The sequence below is a fragment of the Littorina saxatilis genome, linkage group LG8 (genome assembly GCF_037325665.1).
Source record: "Littorina saxatilis isolate snail1 linkage group LG8, US_GU_Lsax_2.0, whole genome shotgun sequence".
In the NCBI taxonomy this organism is placed as follows: domain Eukaryota; kingdom Metazoa; phylum Mollusca; class Gastropoda; order Littorinimorpha; family Littorinidae; genus Littorina; species Littorina saxatilis.
Window position 1 is genome coordinate 60,374,786 of NC_090252.1, and position 20,000 is coordinate 60,394,785.

The following is a 20,000-nucleotide window of genomic DNA, read 5'->3' on the forward strand; positions in this document are numbered from 1 at the left end:
GGAGAGAACACACAATCCACAAGATAAAAGCTTTCGTACTTTTGCAGCGCGTCAAATTATTTTGCACTCACATGTCTTATTCACAAGTAAAATAAGGAAAGCACCGACGAACATTACACGCAATGTAAATACAAGGCAAATAAAATAATTAAAAAAAAAACGGTTTTTCTCTGATGACAAGGCCCGAAACAAATTAGGGTCGGTAACGTTTTATAATTGCATGATTGTTTTGAGATTTTGTTTTTACAAAGGCGTATGTGGCTTAATGTTAATGTCCGGAAAGCTGTGTCCCGTGCATGTCAGAGAACAGTGACTTTATTTAATTGTCATTTTACATTGTTTCTTCTTGACGTTCGCTGGCGCTTCACAATACGTCCAGCTTGGGAGATGAAGGTCGTCGAAGGGTCGTTGAACATTCTAGATTCGGGATGGAAAAAAAGGGTCGATTGAGGAATCGAAAACATTGGATTTTTGGGCAATACTACTGATTGAGATGATTGTAGATGGGGTCAGCCTCCTGATTTCTACGACGAGTAGATCCCAGTTCGCTGTACATGTCATCAGCTTCTGCAGTCTTCGTCACTTCCTGGGTTTTACTCCCGGCAGCCCTGCCATTCGTGTTGTCGTCACCAGTTTTCGCTGACTTCGTCATAGCTTTTGGTTTTGGTTTTAGAGGGGCCACGCTGACGTAGAGGTCAGATCTGCGTGGTTTGTGTTGGGCGTTTGGTTCTTGGGTGATGACTTCCTGCAAAGTTTCAAAGCATTCACTTATTTTTAGCATAACCTACTGTTAATTCTGTTGAAAGAAAGGACATCCCTACGAATGCTGGTTCCTGCTTGCAATACAGAGACAAACAAAAATTACACACACATACAGGTACACACTCAAACAAACGCGCGCACACACACACACACACGCACATGCACACACGTACACACTTTTGTACGCATTCAAACAAACACACACACACACACACATACACACACACACACACAGTGACACACACATACACACACACACACACACACACACACACACACACACACACACACACACAAACAAAAACCCACTGAAACACATACACTGAAACACACGCACTGAAATACACGCACATGCACACGTACACACCTACGCATTCAAACACACACATAAAAACACACACACTCTTGTACGCGTTCAAACACACACACACACACACACACACACACACACACACACACACACACACACACACACACACACACACTCACACACACACACCTACACACACACCTACACACACACACACATATACACACTCACACGCACGCACGCACACACACACACAAACACGCACACACCAATTTAACAAACTCAAATAACTAATGCCACCCACACACACCTTGTTAGCCACAGAGGCCGTTGGTTTGCCCACGAGTGCAGTCAGCGCGTCCACCTTCTTCGACTGGGAAAGACAGTCTGTGTACACTTCGTCTGGGGCTGAAAGTTTCGTTCGAAAACATGTTACTATTTTGCACATAAAACAACATCGTATACAGATTGTCTGCCCGTAGTACCCGTCAGAAAAGACTGCAGCAGTAAGTTATTTCCCTTTAATTTGTTGCCACGTGATGACTCTCTCTGTGCATGTTCTGAAATGTGTATGCTGATCTTTTTAATGATCTTCTTTTAATCATTAAATTAGATTTTAATAATTATGATACTGATTTTATGGAAGTAATTATACTATACTAGCATGGTAATCTAGCTTGCTAATACAGAAAGCATTTATATAAAACTGTTCTGTACATTTTAACCTCTGCGCTAAAATAATTAGTAATTGGAAACTCATTCATGTTTGTTAAAACTATTTTTTGTCTGAGTGCTATTTGCACTACTTGCCCTATTTCACTAAATCAGCAATATTTGTAGTAATTCTCTTGTTGTTCAAACTAATACTAATACTTTGAGTAGCATCAATTAATTCTTCAACTGCTTTACTAACCAACTAACCGCTTTATCTATCACGTACTGCATTAATTCATTTATAACCACGATGGCTTCATATGAAGAAAATGATCAGTAGTAACAAACAAAGCAAGATACATTACCATCAGGCTGTGCTTCTCCGTTCAGCTTCCAGTTCCCTCCCTTGGGCTTCTGGGGGACGGTTGGGGGCGTCTTTTTCAACACTGAACCCTTCGTCGTGTCTTCCTTCTGTCTGATGGATTGCGGGACTTTCATAGCTTGCTTATCTGTCTTCTCTGCTGTACGGGACTCTTTGTCCTGTGGCTTGTCTGTCCCTGATGCTGTCTCTTTGAGAGGTTTCTCTGTGGGATCTTTCTCAGTATGCCATTCCTTTTCTTGGGGCTTTCCTTTCTTCTTCGCCCATTCATCTTGCGAGTACATGTGGACTTGTGCGTCGAGAAAAGCTTTCGCGGCCTTGACGCTAATACATCCATCGCCACTTAGGTCAAGTCTGTTCGGGACTCCTTTCAGAGACGGTGCTGGTGTCCCTTGAATGGCGCCATTAGAGCACGGCGATTTCATATCTTCCTTTTGAGCCTGGGACGGCGGGGCTTTCTCCTTGGGGCGTGGTTCTTTTCTGGGGATAGCCACGCCTTCTTTCTGCGCACGCTGTAATACTGCCTTTAACTCGGCTAGCAGCGCGTCTGTTCCGGGGCTTGCTAGCTTTTCTTTCAGAAAGAGGGGCAGGTCTGAGCCGTCTTGGGCTCGTGGCTTGGTGTCCGGCGTGATGTCACTGCTGTTGACGTCAAATACGTCATCTATACTTTCGTAGATATCATCGATGTAATCGTAGATTTCTGCAATGTACCGTATCGAGTTTCCGGTAAACTGTTATGTTGCTGTCTTAACTCTGTGCGTGTGCGTGTGTGTGTATGTGTGTGTGTGCGTGTGTGTGTACGTGTGTGTGTGTGTGTGTGTGTGTGTGTGTGTGTGTGTGTGTGTGTGTGTGTGTATGTTCCCTTCCTTTACTGGTGGCTACCCCATATTAAATCATCATGGTGTTTTCTGATTCTGTGGGTTTCTTCAACCCCATTAGTTTGTCACAAAGTGTGCCTCTTTTGTAAATAATGTAGTTTTCAATCATAGTTCTCCTCCTCCAACAATTTCAAATCCAGCAATCGTGTGGCAATTTCCTTGCTATCTTAAAATAAAACAGTATGTAACTAATGATACGAACTCGACTTTATTTTGTAAGATAACTGGTTTTTTTAGGGATCGGATTTTGCTTTTAGATTGTGCTTACAGTGATCAATACCCTGACAGCAATGTAACACCCTCACCCTCATCAAGCGAGTCTGCGTAACTGTCAGACGAGGAATCGTCCGTGGTGTCAAGTTCGCCGATGCTGTCGTAGATGTCGCTGTCATAACCAATGCTCTCTGTAATTGTGAACATGTGTATTATGACATGTTTAACACCACCTCACTTACAAAAGGAAAGCAAGGTCATGCAAACCGTAATAAAACAACCGACAGGTTCGTAAAAATTTCTAAACGTTTTACAACAATACATGATAATATAACGTTATGTATGACAGCAACAGTTTGCACAATATAATACATTGAACAGTTAAGGTTTGTCAAAAGAAGTGCACAATTAAAGTGTTAGATGAAATCGAATTCAAAACAGTCTGACCGTTATGATCAATATTTGTTTTGATATATGTTTTCAAATGTCCTCCAACACATGCGACTATGTACTAAGTGAGTGAGAAGCAAAGATGTTGTCATGGTTACAAAGACTCACCATAATCAGTGTCTGTTACAGTTTCAGACGTGTCTTCTTCACTTTCAAGCTCGTGATAAATGCTTCCATCCACTGCATACTTGCCTTGAAGAACACACACAAGTCAATATGACGGCGTAAAAGTAACAAAAGATGACTTATCGAACAGATCACGCACACAGAACTAAAATTACTGTATTTGGCGAACAATCAAAACATACAATCTCAATGCAAAACAAAGCTATATTTGATGTTAAATTGTTCAGAACAAAAGTACAAAAGTAACGACGATTTAAGCCTATTGCTAAACAAATCAACCTCCTGTTTAAGTAATATGCAATCCATCAGCCCAACTGTGAAACTAGTGTGTGTATAATAATCATTCATACTACGAGGTTTAAATGCACGTTCTTAAGCTAAGAATGTAATAGGTCATTTTCCTAAGCTTACCATCAGCCAGTTGTTCCACCTTTTGCTGGGACTGACGGCTCTTTGTGGGGTTACCGAGGTTGTCCAAGTCATCTGCACTTTCGTACATATCATTGATGTGCTCTTCGAATTCTGCGTTTAAAATCACAAGGATATTTATTTAGATATATGCATTTACATTAAAAAAACACCATTTTAACATATTTAAAATCATGTTTCAAAATTTCATCAGAATCTGACATACATGCTAAAAAAACTGTCCAATAAAGCTAATCGTCATTAGAAAAAAAAAAGCTTAAACAAATAAATCAAATACCAGTAAAAGCATTAACAACAATCAACAAAAGTGCATCAAACTTGTTGAAACCGCTGCTGTGCCAAAACTGTGTTTCGGATTAAATCGTTTTCCAATTGTTGAATTTGAATCTTACCGTCATCCGGCGGTGTGCTTGTGCTCTTTGGAGAATTCATTTTTGAGGATTTTTCAGGTACGTCCAGGTCGTCTGCACTCTGATAGAAGTCGTTGATGTGTTCTTCAAACTCTGTGTTGAAGAACAATCAGTTAGTTATTTCCCCCTTAAATAATTTGTGACCCTCCACCACGAAATGAGTCGCATGTCACCTCGCGCGGTTCTGCGCTAGGCTTGATATAAGTCCGGAGAGTGTATGGTAACAGTGAGAGGGTCACCTTAGTCACAGGCGTATAACTCAAACAGTTTCCGCTCTTTTCTAAAACGGGTTTCACCACTGGATAGAGCATAACAAACTCTTCAGAAAAATGTAAAAATATGAAAATCATGCAAAGGTGACATGTGACTCATTCCGTGGTGGAGGGTCACATTTGTTTGAGCATTTTAGCTCCTTCGTTTTATTAATGAGATTCAGAACTGTAATCAAAGGTGCATGCAGTATCTTCCAGATAACCGTTTGAAAAAGCCACGGAAGCATTAAACTCGGTCTTAAGTTAATATTATAACATATATTGCAGTAAAGGAAGGAGTAAATCAATGAACAAATGAATCATTGATTGAATAAGAAAATAGAAGCAGAAGTTGAAATATAAAATATGAATATCTCTTATTTCCAGAGAAAAGGGTTTAGGTTCGTTGATTGGCGTCCCGTGGAAGTTTCCAGAACGTACGTCCACATCTTCTGTAATGTCATATAAATCATTGGTGTGCTCTTCAGGGTCTGCGTGTAAGAATAACATGATACGCATGTTCTTAGTTATCTTTATCTCCTTCAAGCATTTTTTCTCTTTTTTTTAAATTCGTCAGCGCAAGTGTTATACAAGAAACCGTGTATACATGATCATTCTGATTTTAAACAATCAATAATAAACTGAAGTCCCGACTTACCATCATCCGGCGCTAACCCCGGGGCTCCGGATTTGCTTTTTGTGGTTTGTGTCTTCGATGAGTTTTCAGGACGATCCAAATCGTCTGCACTTTCATAGAGCTCGTTGATGTGTTCTTCAAATTCTGAAATTCCAATCCATACTTGTTAAATTCGGCTGTGAATCTGATTATTAATTATAATGTTTGTATGCTACAACTTTATCTTACACGCATAACCATATACAACAAGCCACAAACAAGCAGCCTTACACGAACACTATTTTCGTATTGTATAAAAGAAAACGGTAAATGAAATTGAATTAATCTATTAAAGTTCACAGTACTAACTTAACAATACGTTAGAGGCCGACTCCTTCCCATGTAAACGATTTGGTTTAATTACGATATCAGATCTGCCTGGGCTTTTACACGAGATAAGAACAACCCAACACTTGGTCACACACTGACAATGATTTCATAAACAACATTCCCGCTGTACACAGACAGCAGTTATAGGCTATTGATTTCGGTATATGTGCAGTTAGACCTTTTCTCGTGTAAAAACCCGGATGTATTTTATATGGTGAGCCAAATCGTTTACACCGGGGGGGGGGGGGGGGGGGGGGGGATTTTGTATTTAAATCTTAGTTCCTTGAAATACACTGGACAGTGTTCCTGGTAAAACACGCTGTTCATTTTTGCTATGAGCACTCCGCAGAAAATTCCGTTCTAGGACTCACCGTCAGTCTCAGCTGGCCTTGCTGTCTTCTCTGATCCAACGTCACCTCCAAGCCCTGAAAACAATTTCATAGTATTTACTTTACTGTATTATTATTTTGCTGGGAAACAGTTGAACACTAGCAGCAACAAGTGTCACGTCCATGCATGTTTGGGTGCAATAAGCCGCCTGCACTTATTATGGCAGAATGACCAAGGTCTTTTCTGTGCCACTGTGGTTTAGCAAGGGTGGGACATGGCTACCGTCTCTGAGTCTGCACATACAGTTCACCCGTGTCCGTTTCGGCCTGGATTCGAACCCGGCCGTGTTCGTCCACAGGATCTCAAGTCCAAATCTCTAACAACTGAGCTATCGGGCCCCCAATTACTTGCAATTTTACAGGGTTTCGAACGGGGGGGGGGGGGGGGGGGGCTACATCTTTACTGTTATTTAATTTAAAGTTGTATGAACTTTGGGAGGCACACAGATAAAGCAATGTCCAACAACGGCCGGTGCCCTTGGCTGTTCCGTTCTTGATAGTCAATAACGCTTATAATACGTAGATTAGTGACGAATAAAAAACCAACAGTATTGTGTTAAAACTCTTTAAAACGCCAAATGAATCTGATAAGCAAATGCTAAATGTGTGAGAACACACTAAGGTATATATCTGTGTGTATGCCTTGTTGTGTCTTCTCTGGCTGTTTCCATGTTTGCCTGTCCGACCTTTTGTGTTCCTACAAGACACTAGGTTTGCGTAGCAGGCAATGCGCGAAGAGAGAGGGTGTGAATAGGGAGAGGGGGGAGGGATACCAAATGAACAAGAAAGCATTAACATAATCTGTTTTGCATTTAAGTTCAGATAGGACAAGTGGCAGCCGAGACATACAAGTAAACGTACACTCGTCACACAGAATTACGTTACCTGCTTGTAGCACTCCTTTGGCAGTGTTGGTCAGATCTTGATGTTGGTCCTTCTTCAAAGCCGGGTCTTTTGGTTTCTGGTCATGCTCCCTGGCTTTTTCGTCCTGGTCCCTCGCTTTCCTGTCCTGTTTCCTTGCTTTCCTTGTTTCTTCCCTCGCTTTCTTGTCTTGTTCTCTGACTTTCCTGGCTTCTTTCTTCACACGTCTTGCCTGTCTTCTTGCTTCTTTTTCTTCTTCTGTCTCCGTCTTCTCGTCCTCCTTTCTAGCAAGTCGTTCCTTTCTTCTCGCTTCTTTCTCTTGAACTTTTTGTTGTTTCCTGGCCTCTCTCCTTGCTTCTTTCTCCTCCTGTGCCTCTATCGTTTCCTTCTTGTTAGCAAGTCTCTCCTTCCTTCTTGCTTCTCTCTCTTCAGCTTTGTGTCGCTTTCTAGCCTCCCTTTCTCGGTTTTTTTCGTACGTCTTTATTGTTTCTGTGTCTGTGGTGGTATGTCCTTGTTTGTCCATGAAAACTTGCATGATCTTTTGCATGATCTTTTCCAACAATTTCTTGAGTTTTCTTTGCTTCCGCGCTTCTCTTTCTTCTGGGGTTTCCGTAGGTTTCTTTTCTTTTTCTTCAGGCTTGTCTGTAGTCATGTGTGGCTTACCTTCTCTGTCCTCCTTCATTGCGTTTGCTTCTTGTGTTGCCATGGGAATGCCGTTGTCGGTTCGCTTTTCATCCTCTATAGTTTTAGCCTTCCTTTCTTCTTTTTCCAGAGCTTCTTGTTTCTGCTTGGCATCTTTTTCTGCAGCCCTTTGTCTGTTCTTTGCTTCCTCTTCTCTGGCCTTTTTCTCCTTTTCTTCGTCTTCTCTGGCTTTGGCCTTTCTTTTTTCTTCCTCCTTCCTGTTCTCTTCTTCTTCTCTAGCTTTCTCCTTTTCCCGTTTTTCTTCTTCCTCTCTTTCTTTCTCTTTCTTCTTTGCTTCATTCTTCTCTTTGTCTTCTTCTTCCTTTCTAGCCTTTTCTGCCCTACGTGCTTCTTCTTCTCTAGCTTTCTCTTCCCTTTTAGCTTCTTCCTCTTTAGCTTTCTCCTTTTTATTTTCCTCTTCCTCTCTTTCTTTCTCTTTCTTCTTTGCGTCTTCTTCTCTTTCTTTCTCCCTTTTCTGTTCCTCTTCCTCTCTAACCTTCTCCGCCATCTTGTCTTCCTTTTCTTTGGCCTTCTCTCTCTTCTTGTCCTCCTTGTCTTGCGCTTCTTGTTTCTTCCTCGCCTCTTTTTCTTCCGCCTGTTGTCTTTTCCTTTCTTCTTGCTCTCTGGCTTTCTTCTTCTTTTCTTCTCTGTTCCGTTCTTCGTTCTCTCGAGCTGTTTGCTTTTCCATTTCCAACATCTTCAGCTTTGCTTCTTTCTCTTTGATCGTGGCTTCCTTGGCGTCTTTGTTGAGATGTGTCATTTCTGTGCTCTGTCCTTGTCTGGTTGCGTCTTTGCTGGAGCCTTGAAGTTGATCGTGGCGTACAGTCAGCACCTGGAGAGAGGTTACGGCGTCCACATTGTCAGCGTTGGTGTGTTCTTCAAATTCTGCATGTAAAAATTAAATAACATTAAGTTCTGAATATGCGTGTAAAGACCGTTCTTGCTTAAAGTTAAATAGCTTTACGGCCTTCGTGTTATATTAAGTGAAATAAAAGGTGACTATAATAAATAAAAAAATGTGAGACATAAATTGCATTACATGCATGCATTTATACTTTGACATATTACCTGGACAAGATTGGTTCAACAACAATCCCTGTTGTTTTCTCAAGGCGGTAACTAACAATCATATTTAAGAAACAATGTAAACGTTAGTTTTCCTATCGATTAACTGGGCTAATGAAATATTGATACCACTTCTATCCGGTGCCCTGTACAAACATGCAAATTTGACCCAGAAAAGAAAACAAGATAAGCATAACCAAATGATTCAAATCACTTATAATATATCTAAGACGTGAAAGTTGATTGCTTATTTCAATGCTTTTTTTTCTCTCAGATCTAAGGATATTGGTTCCTCGTAACTATTGTACATAACTTCATTATCTGGAGCGCTTTCGTCCCTTCATTTCTCAGATAAAAAAAAACAAAAAACATGTACAATACTGCACTGGAAGTATTTGGGTTGCACATGTTTGGTATGTACGTGTTTAAGGAGATGGGAGAGAGAGAGAGAGAGAGAGAGAGAGAGAGAGAGAGAGAGAGAGAGAGAGAGAGAGAGAGAGAGAGAGAGAGAGAGAGAGGGGGGGGTGATAAAGAGAGAGACACAGAGACAGAGAGAGACAGAAACAGAGAGAGAGCACTTAGTGATGAGGGGAAAACAAACATGTACAGAAAACGGTGAAAGACAGAAATACGCCAATGTCCTAATTTGTATGTTGGGCTTGTTATTCTAGGCGTCCGGAGACGCCTAGTAATTGGGATCAAGTAAGCGCTTGCCTATGGACAGGATAACTCTGCGGTTGCCTATGGGACACTGCCACATTTACGTCTTGAGTTACTGCCCTTACTTTTTTTTTGGACAAAATTGTTCAACAAAAACATCGTAGGTCGAACTGTGCAGGGTCAACCGCAACAAACTCTAACCATTCATACTTTGAAGTATTTGAGTGACTTATATACCGACATTTTTACTTCTTAGTTTTAGCACAGGTGTAGGAAAAAATCATGAACCAAAATGTTATTTATTTTTTAATTTAACATTTGTTTTACAAATGTGACCATGGTCTTTCAAACATACAGTAACATTAAACATTGTTATGTTAAAAAAAAGAAAAAAAGAAAAAAAGCTTTTGTGCACAAATCAGAAAATACATTGTACATTTTACCTACAGGCCAAACAGTGTCCGTGGCGGCAAAGGACCTATATTTTTAGATCAGTCACTGTGGCAATTTGTCAAGAACAGGCGCTTGCATTTGGATGTGTCCACTGATAGTAGGTTTGGTTGTGATCAATCAGAATGATGAGGAATAAAAATGTATGACAGTTTGTTATGATGACATGTAATTCACATATGCTGAAATGTAATATTATACATGATATAATATTATTATGGCTGTTGCCATGACCATGAACCCCAAGAAAGGTTTAATGTTATGTAAAATCAAAATACCAAAATCAAGCACCTATTTATCTGGTCTACGGCGTGTGTGTTCTGCTCTCTCTTGGCACACAGCCACAGCTCAAAGCAGAGGTTAACTTGAGTGCGCGTGTACCTAGCGGGTGATTTCTAGTTAGGGCCTTTTTCAGCAGACCGCGCGCCGAGTTATTTCGAGTTACTCCCCTTGGGTACGGGCAAACTCGCTGTCGAAGCCACGCTGCAAACTGAGGAGTAGATTGTGTGTGTGTGTGTGTGTGTGTGTGTGTGTGTGTGTGTGTGTGTGTGTGTGTGTGTGTGTGTGTGTGTGTGTGTGTGTGAAGTAAAGGGGATGGTTTGCGTCCTGATATTAATCAAGAATAAATTTTTGGGGGAACAAAAATGTGATGTATAGCTCCCAACAGTAACAACAACAGCAACAACATTATGAAACAAAAGCAAGACGAAAACGCAGTGAAACACATCAAAACCAACAGCTAACTTCGAGTTTAAGTCACTGCAATAACTTGCAATAACTTGTCATAATTCCAGTGTTTTTTTCTGTGCGTTTTTTGTAAATAATGCAATAACAGCACACACATTTGCTTGCAGAATTAAACAAATTTCACCGATACATTCTAGTCACATTGCATCCAAAAAGAATGATCTGCGACTCCAAACTTTGAAAATAAACTGCACTTATATCAGAGACATCTCTGCTTACATTAAAATATTCTATCAACCCGTACTTAAGTTTAAGGCCTAAGTACTTAAGCATTTAGGGTCGAAACTACTTCCGCTATATTCGAAAGGGTGTGCTTGCCAGCTTCTTTAACAAAAATATTCATTTTGTCAAAATAACATGGACGCCTGTTCATTTTGAATGAACATTTTTCTTGTTATGTATGTAGATTCAATTTCGTTTTTCTTCTCCGCTTCCTTGTTGGTATATTGAATGATTTCTTAAGCTCTCTTCCATTATGCAAATTAACATCAATGCACAGGTGGTGTTGACTAGAGTTGTTCGCCCTTCCTAAAGCCTCAAATTAACTGGGCGAAGTCGACTACACGTGGTATACTTCGGGAAGCTGGCCGCAAGGAGCCTTAGCACTGAGTTTTCGGTAAAAAACAACACTTCCCGAAGTCTTCGCGAAGTCGATTTGGGCCTAATTAAGGAACGTCTTTGTAATTAGTACTTGGAATCAAACAAGGTCTCGGGCAATGTACTGTTATCCTGAAATGAAACTTGAACTCTCGAAGTTTCACGTATCGGTATTTGTTAGAATAGTCAGGAAGAAGGAAAAATCAAAATGCTATATCAGTGGCAGTTAATCAGGAAACCCATTGCTTACGATCCCTACACTTTAAGGAAGGATGTGTGTGTGTGTGTGTGAGTGTGTGTGTGTGTGTGTGTGTGTGTGTGTGTGTGTGTGTGTGTGTGTGTGTGTGTGTGTGTGTGGGGGTCGTATTAGACTAATTGTGTATTTTTAATCCTAGTTACCATCTGATTTAATTGCAGATGACAGCGAGTAAAAACTATTTAAAAAGAAACATTATGCGCCTTACGACTTTCCTGAGATGACGCACAACGTAACTGCTCTCTACATTTGGCTAACGCTAAGGTGGTTTTGGTTTTGGTAATCATTGACTTATTTTCCTTCCTTACCAGAAGAGTGAACTTGATCTTTGGATTTGTTCTGCTGTGACCCTTTTTCCTCGTCCACATAACGATCTAAAAGGAAAACCAGTTTGTAAACAGTCCCTGCAGCATATTATTGAAACTCATTACAGACATCAACTATTAACATTCGTAGCTTCTGGAAATGTGAGTACTGAAGCAGATATGACAAGTTTTCGACATGCATACTGAATATCTCTAAAGCTTGTTATCGATTTGACTAAGTGCCAAAAGGTGCTCACAGAACAGAAGACGACTTTGTTTTACAATAAAAATGTTTCTAAAAACGTGTGTCTGCTGAAAATTGGTGTGTGTGTGGATGAATGTGCGAAGAGATAGTGGACATAATTTCGTGTGTCTGACTTGAACGGTTTTGAAGTTATCTTTGTTTAAAGTCAAAAATAACGCCAAAACCGGCCATCTGAAAAAGGACATCGTGATACCTCGTGTTTTGAATATGCCACAGAAAAATAACAAGAAGCACAAATGAATTGCATTTAGTTTGATTGAATGCCTGAAACATCGCTTTACAGACGAGACCAAACGTCAAATCTAAATCTCGAGAGAATTTTTTTTTTTCGATAACCGAATTTTAAGGTGTCGCACGCAAGATGATTCGTCATCACGGCATACATTTTTCAATCGCAGATATTTACTAAATTTCTTTTTCAAAAACTCTGGAATTGATGTCGACACGTCAAGCGATAACGGTGTATCAAACTGCTGTCTTTCAAGTAATCCAGCAAAGACTGCAGAACTTTTGAACAGCATTTTTGAAAACGATTTGAAAATTTCGTCATATCTTGCGTGCGACAAAATGTTCGGTAATTAACGGTTATTTTCTTTTAAAAACAAAATTTACATGTACAAAGATCTACTTCATTTACGGAACCACGTGACACATTCTGTGTTCAAAATTTGTGAAGAAATCACGAACCACGATTGCGCTATCAAGTGTTGAAATTATGTCGTCAACATTTTTTCAGATCTTGCGTGCGACACCTTCTTGCGTTCAACATAAAATGTCACTACCTTATCGAGTTTAATGGGTAAAACTAACTATTTGTTGTCTTAGTTTAATCTTCTTAATTAAAAGCGTAATAAAACCGAACTTCTAAGATGAATTTTAATTGAGATTAGCGAAAGAGCGGGCACGCAAGTCGACCTTAAAGTAAAAGAATGATAACACGAGCGTTTGTCGTGTTGTCTTGCGTGCAACACATTGTCCAAAAAGGAAAATGTATATTTTTCTCAGACGTTTTTTAAGTTGAAACCTTGAAACTTCACACACATTTGGGGTTTAATCGCCCCCATGCATGGTAAAAGTCTTGTTGACCCTTGTCAGATTTCAAGGTCACGGCTGGGTCACATGTGGTTCAGAAAACGGATGAAACATATTTTTTCAGAGATTTTTGAAGCTAGAACCTTCAAACTTCAAACAACGCTTTTGCTTAATGATTGTTCAACATGGAGAATTCAAGGTTGATCCTTGAGAAATGTGAAGGTCATAGCAGGGTCTCGTGTGGGTAAAAAAAAAAACATAACCTTTTTCTCAGAGTTTTTCAAAGCAAGAACCTTGAAAGTTCACATTTTTGGGCTTAATAGCCCCCATACACGGTTAAAGTCTTGTTGACCTTTGTCGAATCTCAAGGTCACATGGGCAAATCAAAAACACGAAAATGCATCATTATCTCAGTTTTTTTTAAAGGGAGAGCCTTCAAACATCACACAACTCTCAACTCCGACTTAAAGAAGTTAAGGTAGATCCTTGTCACATGTCAAGGTCACAGAAAGGTCTCGTACGGGTAAAACAAACAAAACAAACAGATAATATTCATTTTTTCAGCTTTGTTGTTAGCTAGAATAGAGGCACATGCCACCATTCCATTCAACATGACTCATAGAAATGTATGATGTATGACGTAATTGCATTGTGTGTAATGACGCGGCTGCCTCTGTAGTTATTCCAGCCTTTGAAGAAATGGCGTTTTTCCTTGCTTGGACACATTTTTCCTTTTCTTGGATGTTTCAGGAGTTTGGGTGAGTTTGGTGTATATGGTTGAACACAATTTAAAATTTGCATAAAAGTGTATTAAAATAAACAGTGGTAGCCAGTCTCATCTGTTGTGTCGACAATTTAATCTCTTTTGTGTGACCTCAACTTGACCCCTCTGAATGCTCTCAATCATGGAAATTGACCACACTTTGATTATAACCAAACAACATCAAAACTTTGGAATGTGTGAAGTTTCAAAGGTGTTGCTTAAAAGGCGTTCGTGAAAATGACAATTGTATGTGTCTGACTTCAATGCGACCCCGCTGCGACCTTGACGTTTGATTTTATCAACCAGACTTTCATCATGTGTGAATGACTTCAAACACTATAAAACTAGTTGAAGAAATTGACAATTTTTCAAAGTTTAAGCCAGATGGCACTGCTGTGACCTTGAAATTTGACAAACATTAACCAGGCGGTCACCTTTTTTAGAAAATATCCTTAAAGGATCTTTAACCTTACTGTGACCTTGGAATTTGATGAGGTTTAATTTAACTTGCGTAGTGTGCCAAGTTTCAAGGCCCTAGCTTCAAAAACATATGAGAAAACCTCATTGAAAAATGTATATGTTTGACCTCAACGCGACCCTGCTGTGACCTTGACTTTTTCAACCAGACTTTAATCGTGTGTGAACATTATACACTAGAACTGTGTGTATTTTCAAAGCTCGTGCTATAAACGCGCTGAATAAATTGAAAATATTCCACATTTGGACCAGATGTGACCCCGCTGTGACCTTGAACTTTGACAAAGATTAACAAGCAGGTCACTTTTAATGAGGTTTTATAAAAATGCTGAAAGTATGTGAAGTATGTAAAGTCTAACTGATCTAGTATTAAAACATGTAAGACGTGACAACGACAATTTTCCAGTTTGCAAAGGAAATTTAACCTCGCTGTGACCTTGAAATTCAATGTTGTTTAGTGTGATGTGCACCATACCTGGAGGTCATTATACTTTGGTTGTGTGCCAAGTTTCAAAGCCCTAGCTTTAAAAACGTGCGAGATAACCTTAATGCTATGACTCAGTGCCGTTTTGAATGATATAACGAACAAAATTATCGTTATTTGTAAAATCATTTGGGTAAATTTATCTTTTCTTTTCGTAATTGGGTTCCAGCATCTGTTGTCTTAACAAAAATCACAATATCAGTCGTGTTTGTCAACTTTTATTTTTTAGCCCCTTTGTCCGCTTTTCGTGCGCACCTTTTGGCACTTAGTCATTTATAGATATGATTGCTTTTTACATTTAGTCAAGTTTTTACTAAATGTTTTAACATAGAGGGGGACTCGAGACGAGGGTCGTGGTGTGTGTGTCCAAGTAGCTGTCAACAATGGGCAAAGCTTTATGAATTACACAAATATTTTGTGTATTACATGTATTATGTGTAATTGATGTTGCAATTTTCCATTATCATCATCGTCATCGTCATCATCATCATCATCATTTACACCATATAATCATTGTAGGCATTAGTGTCAACGTTGATATCGTGTGAATTTCTACCGTCGATCACTTTACATGTGTAACCTCAATTAACATGTTGCATGTTTCGCTTGTTTGATTTGTATGTTGTCGTGTGTGTTATTTTTTGTTTCATTGTTTAACAACAACAACAACAACAACAACAACAACAACAACAACAACACAAAGTGTTTTAAATATGTATGCTTACTTTGTCATTGTGTCGTTTGTGTTTATTTGCTTGTTTGCTTATTTGTTCGATTATTTGTTTGCTGGTTTATTCGTTTAATTTGTTTATATGTCAGGTTGTTTTATTTGTTTATCATTTATTAGACATTTGTATTAGAAGTAAGGACCGGTTTTAAGAAAAGGCATAGCCTTAAACCTCTATCCTTGAAAAATTAAGTTCCAACATCACCATCATCATCATCACCATATGTCTGTCTGTCTTTCTCTCTGTCTTTTTCTTTGTCCTTCTCTCTCTCTCTCTCTCTCTCTCTCTCTCTCTCTCTCTCTTGTACACACATCTTAATCATCATTTAATATAATAGCTATTGTTTTTGTTTAGTTTTAACAAATTCAGAGTTAATTTATCATTCATTTGGCTGTTTATAAATATGTATGGAGTGTATAATGTCATGTAAGGGACAGGTTGGAAGATAAGGCATCTCCTAAAACCGTCATCTCTTTATAACAAAGTTTTGAATCTAAATCTGAATCTCTCTCTCTCTCTCTCTCTCTCTCTCTCTCTCTCTCTCTCTCTTTCTCTCCCTCTCTCTCCCTCAGTCTCTCTCTCTCTCTTTCTTTTTCTCTCTCTCTCTGTCTCTCTCTCTCTGTCTCTCTCTCTCTCTAGCTCTCTGTCTGTCTGTCTCTCTCTCTCTCTCTCTCTCTCGTTATCTCTCTCTCTCGTTATCTCTCTCTCTTTCTATCTCTCTCTCTCTCCCTCTCTCTCTCTCCCTCTCTCTCTCTCTCTCTCTCTCTCTCTCTCTCTCTCCCTCTCTCTCTCTCTCCTTCGCTCTAAGTAATGACTTAACATTATTGGCTCTTGTGCTGCCGTGCTTGTGTGTTTTTCTGGATGCTATCGAATGAACATGAAATTAATCAGACGAGCATGCTTGTTAATTAGTCTTTCGGATGAGACGAAAAACCGAGGTCCCTTTGTGTACACTAATTGGGGTGTGCACGTTAAAGATCCCACGATTGACAAAAGGGTTTTTCCTGGCAACATTGTATAGGCATAGATAAACAAAAAAAAATGTCCGCCAAAATACCCGTGTGACTTGGAATATTAGGCCGTGAAAAGTAGGATATGCGCCGAAATGGTTGCGATCTGCTGGTCGATGTGAATGCGTGATGTATTGTGTAAAGAAATCCATCTCACACGGCATAAATAGATCCCTGCGCCTTGAGTCCGAGTCTGGAGATGAGCGCGATATAAGACTTCATATGATAATAATTAAGTCAAAAAACAGCAACGTCCGTTTCGTGTCATAAGATTTTAATTTTATCGCGTAGATTCTTGAATAACTAAAACATTCAGAAAAGGAAACGGTCTCCAAGTATCAAAACATGTCAACGACAAATGAATATTGGTTTTGTTCTGTACTTGAGGGGCGGACATAGTATAGATGTTAAAAAGCATTTTATTGTTGTGTTATAAAGTGAATCATAAACACAATACAATCAACTTTTTTTCAATACAGATAATGTACTGTCTAAAGATTAAAAGTGTATAAACCAAATTGAATAGCCCCCATGATTTATGTTACTTACCTCTACGTTTAGCGACGATAATGACGACGACGATAATGATGACCACAAGTACAGCAGCAACAACGCCCACCACCACACCTACCAAGGGAAAAGTTGGGCCAGCTACGTCTTCTGTGCGGGAGGAATTCAAGGGAAACATTTAAACATTTAACTTCGATACTCCGAGTAACAAAAGAACATGACAGAAATATATTTCTTGAACGATAGTGACCATAACAAAACCACTGGCACAAACTATTCACACCTGTTTCAAACATTCGAACAACTTATCAAACAGAAATATGTGAACATCGGATGAGTGACACTTTAGAAAAAACTGCAATTAAAATTGTGCACACCTTGAATTTCAGACATTTCACTGACAATGACGCACGTAATACTGTTGGGGGTCATGGTCAAGACAACTTAACTAACGTCACAGCTCCTATCTTATATAGCCGTTTGGCATTTTCTTCTCAAATTCTTGCCGACAAAGCAGAAACAGATCAATCGATAATTCCATGCCACTAGAGACGTTAAATTAATAACCATACAATAACATTTACCAGACGAAAACGTGTGTGATCTTGTGGCGGACAACTCTGGGAATTCAGTATTGAAAGCCGTGCACGCCACTTCTCGCACGTCAATCATTCCTTTGTCAATAGTGCACGTGCTGCTTTCAGAGGTCAAGGTGAAGGCCACACAAGCAACACTCCAGGTAAAGTTGACCGAAGGATAGGCCACATCATACGTGCAGGTCAAGGTCACGTTTTGAAGGTCATCATTGCCGTCGCCAGGAGCAGACACTGTCACATTGTTGGGACCGTCTGAAAATGGCCAGAAAATATTCACGCTGACAATTTAGTACAACACTATAAGCTGAACTTATGTGCAGTCAGATAGTACATTACACATTGGCATGCTCACAACATCGTGCATGAGAAGAGCAGAGTCAAGCTGAGAACTCCTGGTTAGCACCACGCAACCCGTCATACCGACCCCCACTGTTATCACATTTACAATCTCCAGCGCGCTAGTCACACAACCCCAGTTTAATTCTGTGTTTCTTTGTTGGTGTTTGTTGCTGCTGTTCTTGTTTTTTTTTTTTTGCGTTTCGGTTTTTGTTTTGTTTTAAACAGTTCCTATTTTTAATGTACTCACACGCCACAAGCATAGTGTAGTCGGAAGAACGAACTTCTTCTGGACGCCCCTCGCCCCAAACTGAAGAACATGTATATTCAGACCCGTTCATGTTTCTAGAAACATTGCGGATGTGCAGACCAGCAGTGTCATTAACATCACGCCAGGAGATGGTGGCGGGCGGGTTGCCGTGCTGTGCTGTAGGATGGCTGCACTCACAGGTCAGGTCGCTGCCTTCTGACACGTAGTCCGGACACGTTGTGGTCAGGGTTGGTCCGGGCTTCTCTGTGTAAGTATTTAAAAACAAAGCTGTTCAGCCATGTGGAACACAGGTAAAGATCGCGATGAGAGAAAAACTTACAAATCTGAAGAAGTATCATCTACACTGGTCAAAATGAGGCTTCCGGCAAGTTTGGCCGGCTGACGTGCAACATAATAATCGATGTTAAGAGAACTGATTCCTACATAAATGCCTGGGCTCCCTCTAAGCTTTTTGTCAATGTATGTGAACATAGATATTTTCAAACAAAACTGTATGGGTATAACGACAGCCGGTACACTGCTTGGATCCTTCTGTAGGTAAAACGGACTCCATTATAAAACAAGTCGCGTGAAGCGTTATCTAAACATGTTGTCAATCTGACGGCCTGAAACCAACAGATCAACACTGAATGCCAAGCATGCGACGGTTGTAGCCAATTTGCACAAAACATTGCTTTATAAGAGTAAGCATGACATATCTTTATTTCAGGATTTAGAAACAAGTTTTGGAAATGTAACGCAATCATTATAAAATCTAACACTGACATTTTCATTTGTATTGTAATATGTTTTCACATTTTATTAAACAAACTCATTTGTATTTGTTAAGGTTTCAAGCTAAAATGCAATCCCATTGTCTGGATTGCTTGACAGCGTTTCAATCGAATTGGTTGAAAAATTAGGTCGTCGTAGTGCCGCTACAACTTTCATTAAAACGGATATGACGTCATATAATACATTTATACAAGAACAATGAGACAAAACTGAGTTGGGATAACATCTGGGGAGAAACACGTGAAAAGTACATGAAGATATGCCCAGTATTTTTCCGGGAACCGCTCTACACGCATATGTGTTCATACATACGTACCTCTCCGCCCCAGTCTCGATGCCTAGTCTAATAATAAATCTTTAGTCAAAAGCTGACTTGATGTAAAAAACGCATCTGAGTATAGGTAGAACGTGCATGTTATCACAAGCATGAAAGGTAATGTGCAACGTACCAATGGTAACAACACCATCGACCTGATGAGATTTGTTGCTGGGTTGTATCAACACGCCAAAGTAGTGAGTGATCTCCGAGCTGTTTACTGGCAGCGTCATGTCACAGTGACCTCGCTGGTACTCCAGTCCGTCCGTGTCTGTGAATGTCGACAGGCTGAGATTTGAAAAAAGCTGGTCACCTGTCTGAACACATGACAAGGTTTACTTGATTAGTTAAACAACAACAAAAAGCGAAAATGCAGGTGAACAATCCCACCCCTAACACATTGATCCTGGATCACTCACACGATATACATAAGAAAATCAGCACAAACAGTGCTCTAGTGCATCGATACAGCTTCCATAATGGTTGGCTGTTTTATGTCACTTCAACCGATATGGCTATGCAAAACTGTTCTGTAAGTAACACAATGAATTGGCAGTGC

At 39.8% G+C, this 20,000-nt stretch overlaps 1 protein-coding gene across 1 annotated transcript in view; it reads right to left on the reverse strand.

Annotated features, from left to right (window-relative positions):
• LOC138974007 (myb-like protein X) overlaps window positions 1-20,000 on the reverse strand; it is a 31,640-nt gene that overhangs the window by 1,103 nt on the left and 10,537 nt on the right. Inside the window, exons 6-20 of the mRNA XM_070346694.1 lie at window positions 19,575-19,758; window positions 18,331-18,594; window positions 17,733-17,996; window positions 17,188-17,298; window positions 11,883-11,948; window positions 7,143-8,684; window positions 6,240-6,293; window positions 5,521-5,643; window positions 4,594-4,704; window positions 4,184-4,294; window positions 3,755-3,838; window positions 3,289-3,387; window positions 2,092-2,805; window positions 1,383-1,480; window positions 1-745 (exon numbers count right to left, since the gene is read on the reverse strand). The exon at window positions 1-745 is cut by the window's left edge and continues 1,103 nt beyond it. Of these exons, the coding sequence (XP_070202795.1) occupies window positions 482-745; window positions 1,383-1,480; window positions 2,092-2,805; window positions 3,289-3,387; window positions 3,755-3,838; window positions 4,184-4,294; window positions 4,594-4,704; window positions 5,521-5,643; window positions 6,240-6,293; window positions 7,143-8,684; window positions 11,883-11,948; window positions 17,188-17,298; window positions 17,733-17,996; window positions 18,331-18,594; window positions 19,575-19,758 (4,089 nt within the window). The 3' untranslated portion in view covers window positions 1-481. The remainder of the gene's footprint in view (window positions 746-1,382; window positions 1,481-2,091; window positions 2,806-3,288; window positions 3,388-3,754; window positions 3,839-4,183; window positions 4,295-4,593; window positions 4,705-5,520; window positions 5,644-6,239; window positions 6,294-7,142; window positions 8,685-11,882; window positions 11,949-17,187; window positions 17,299-17,732; window positions 17,997-18,330; window positions 18,595-19,574; window positions 19,759-20,000) is intronic.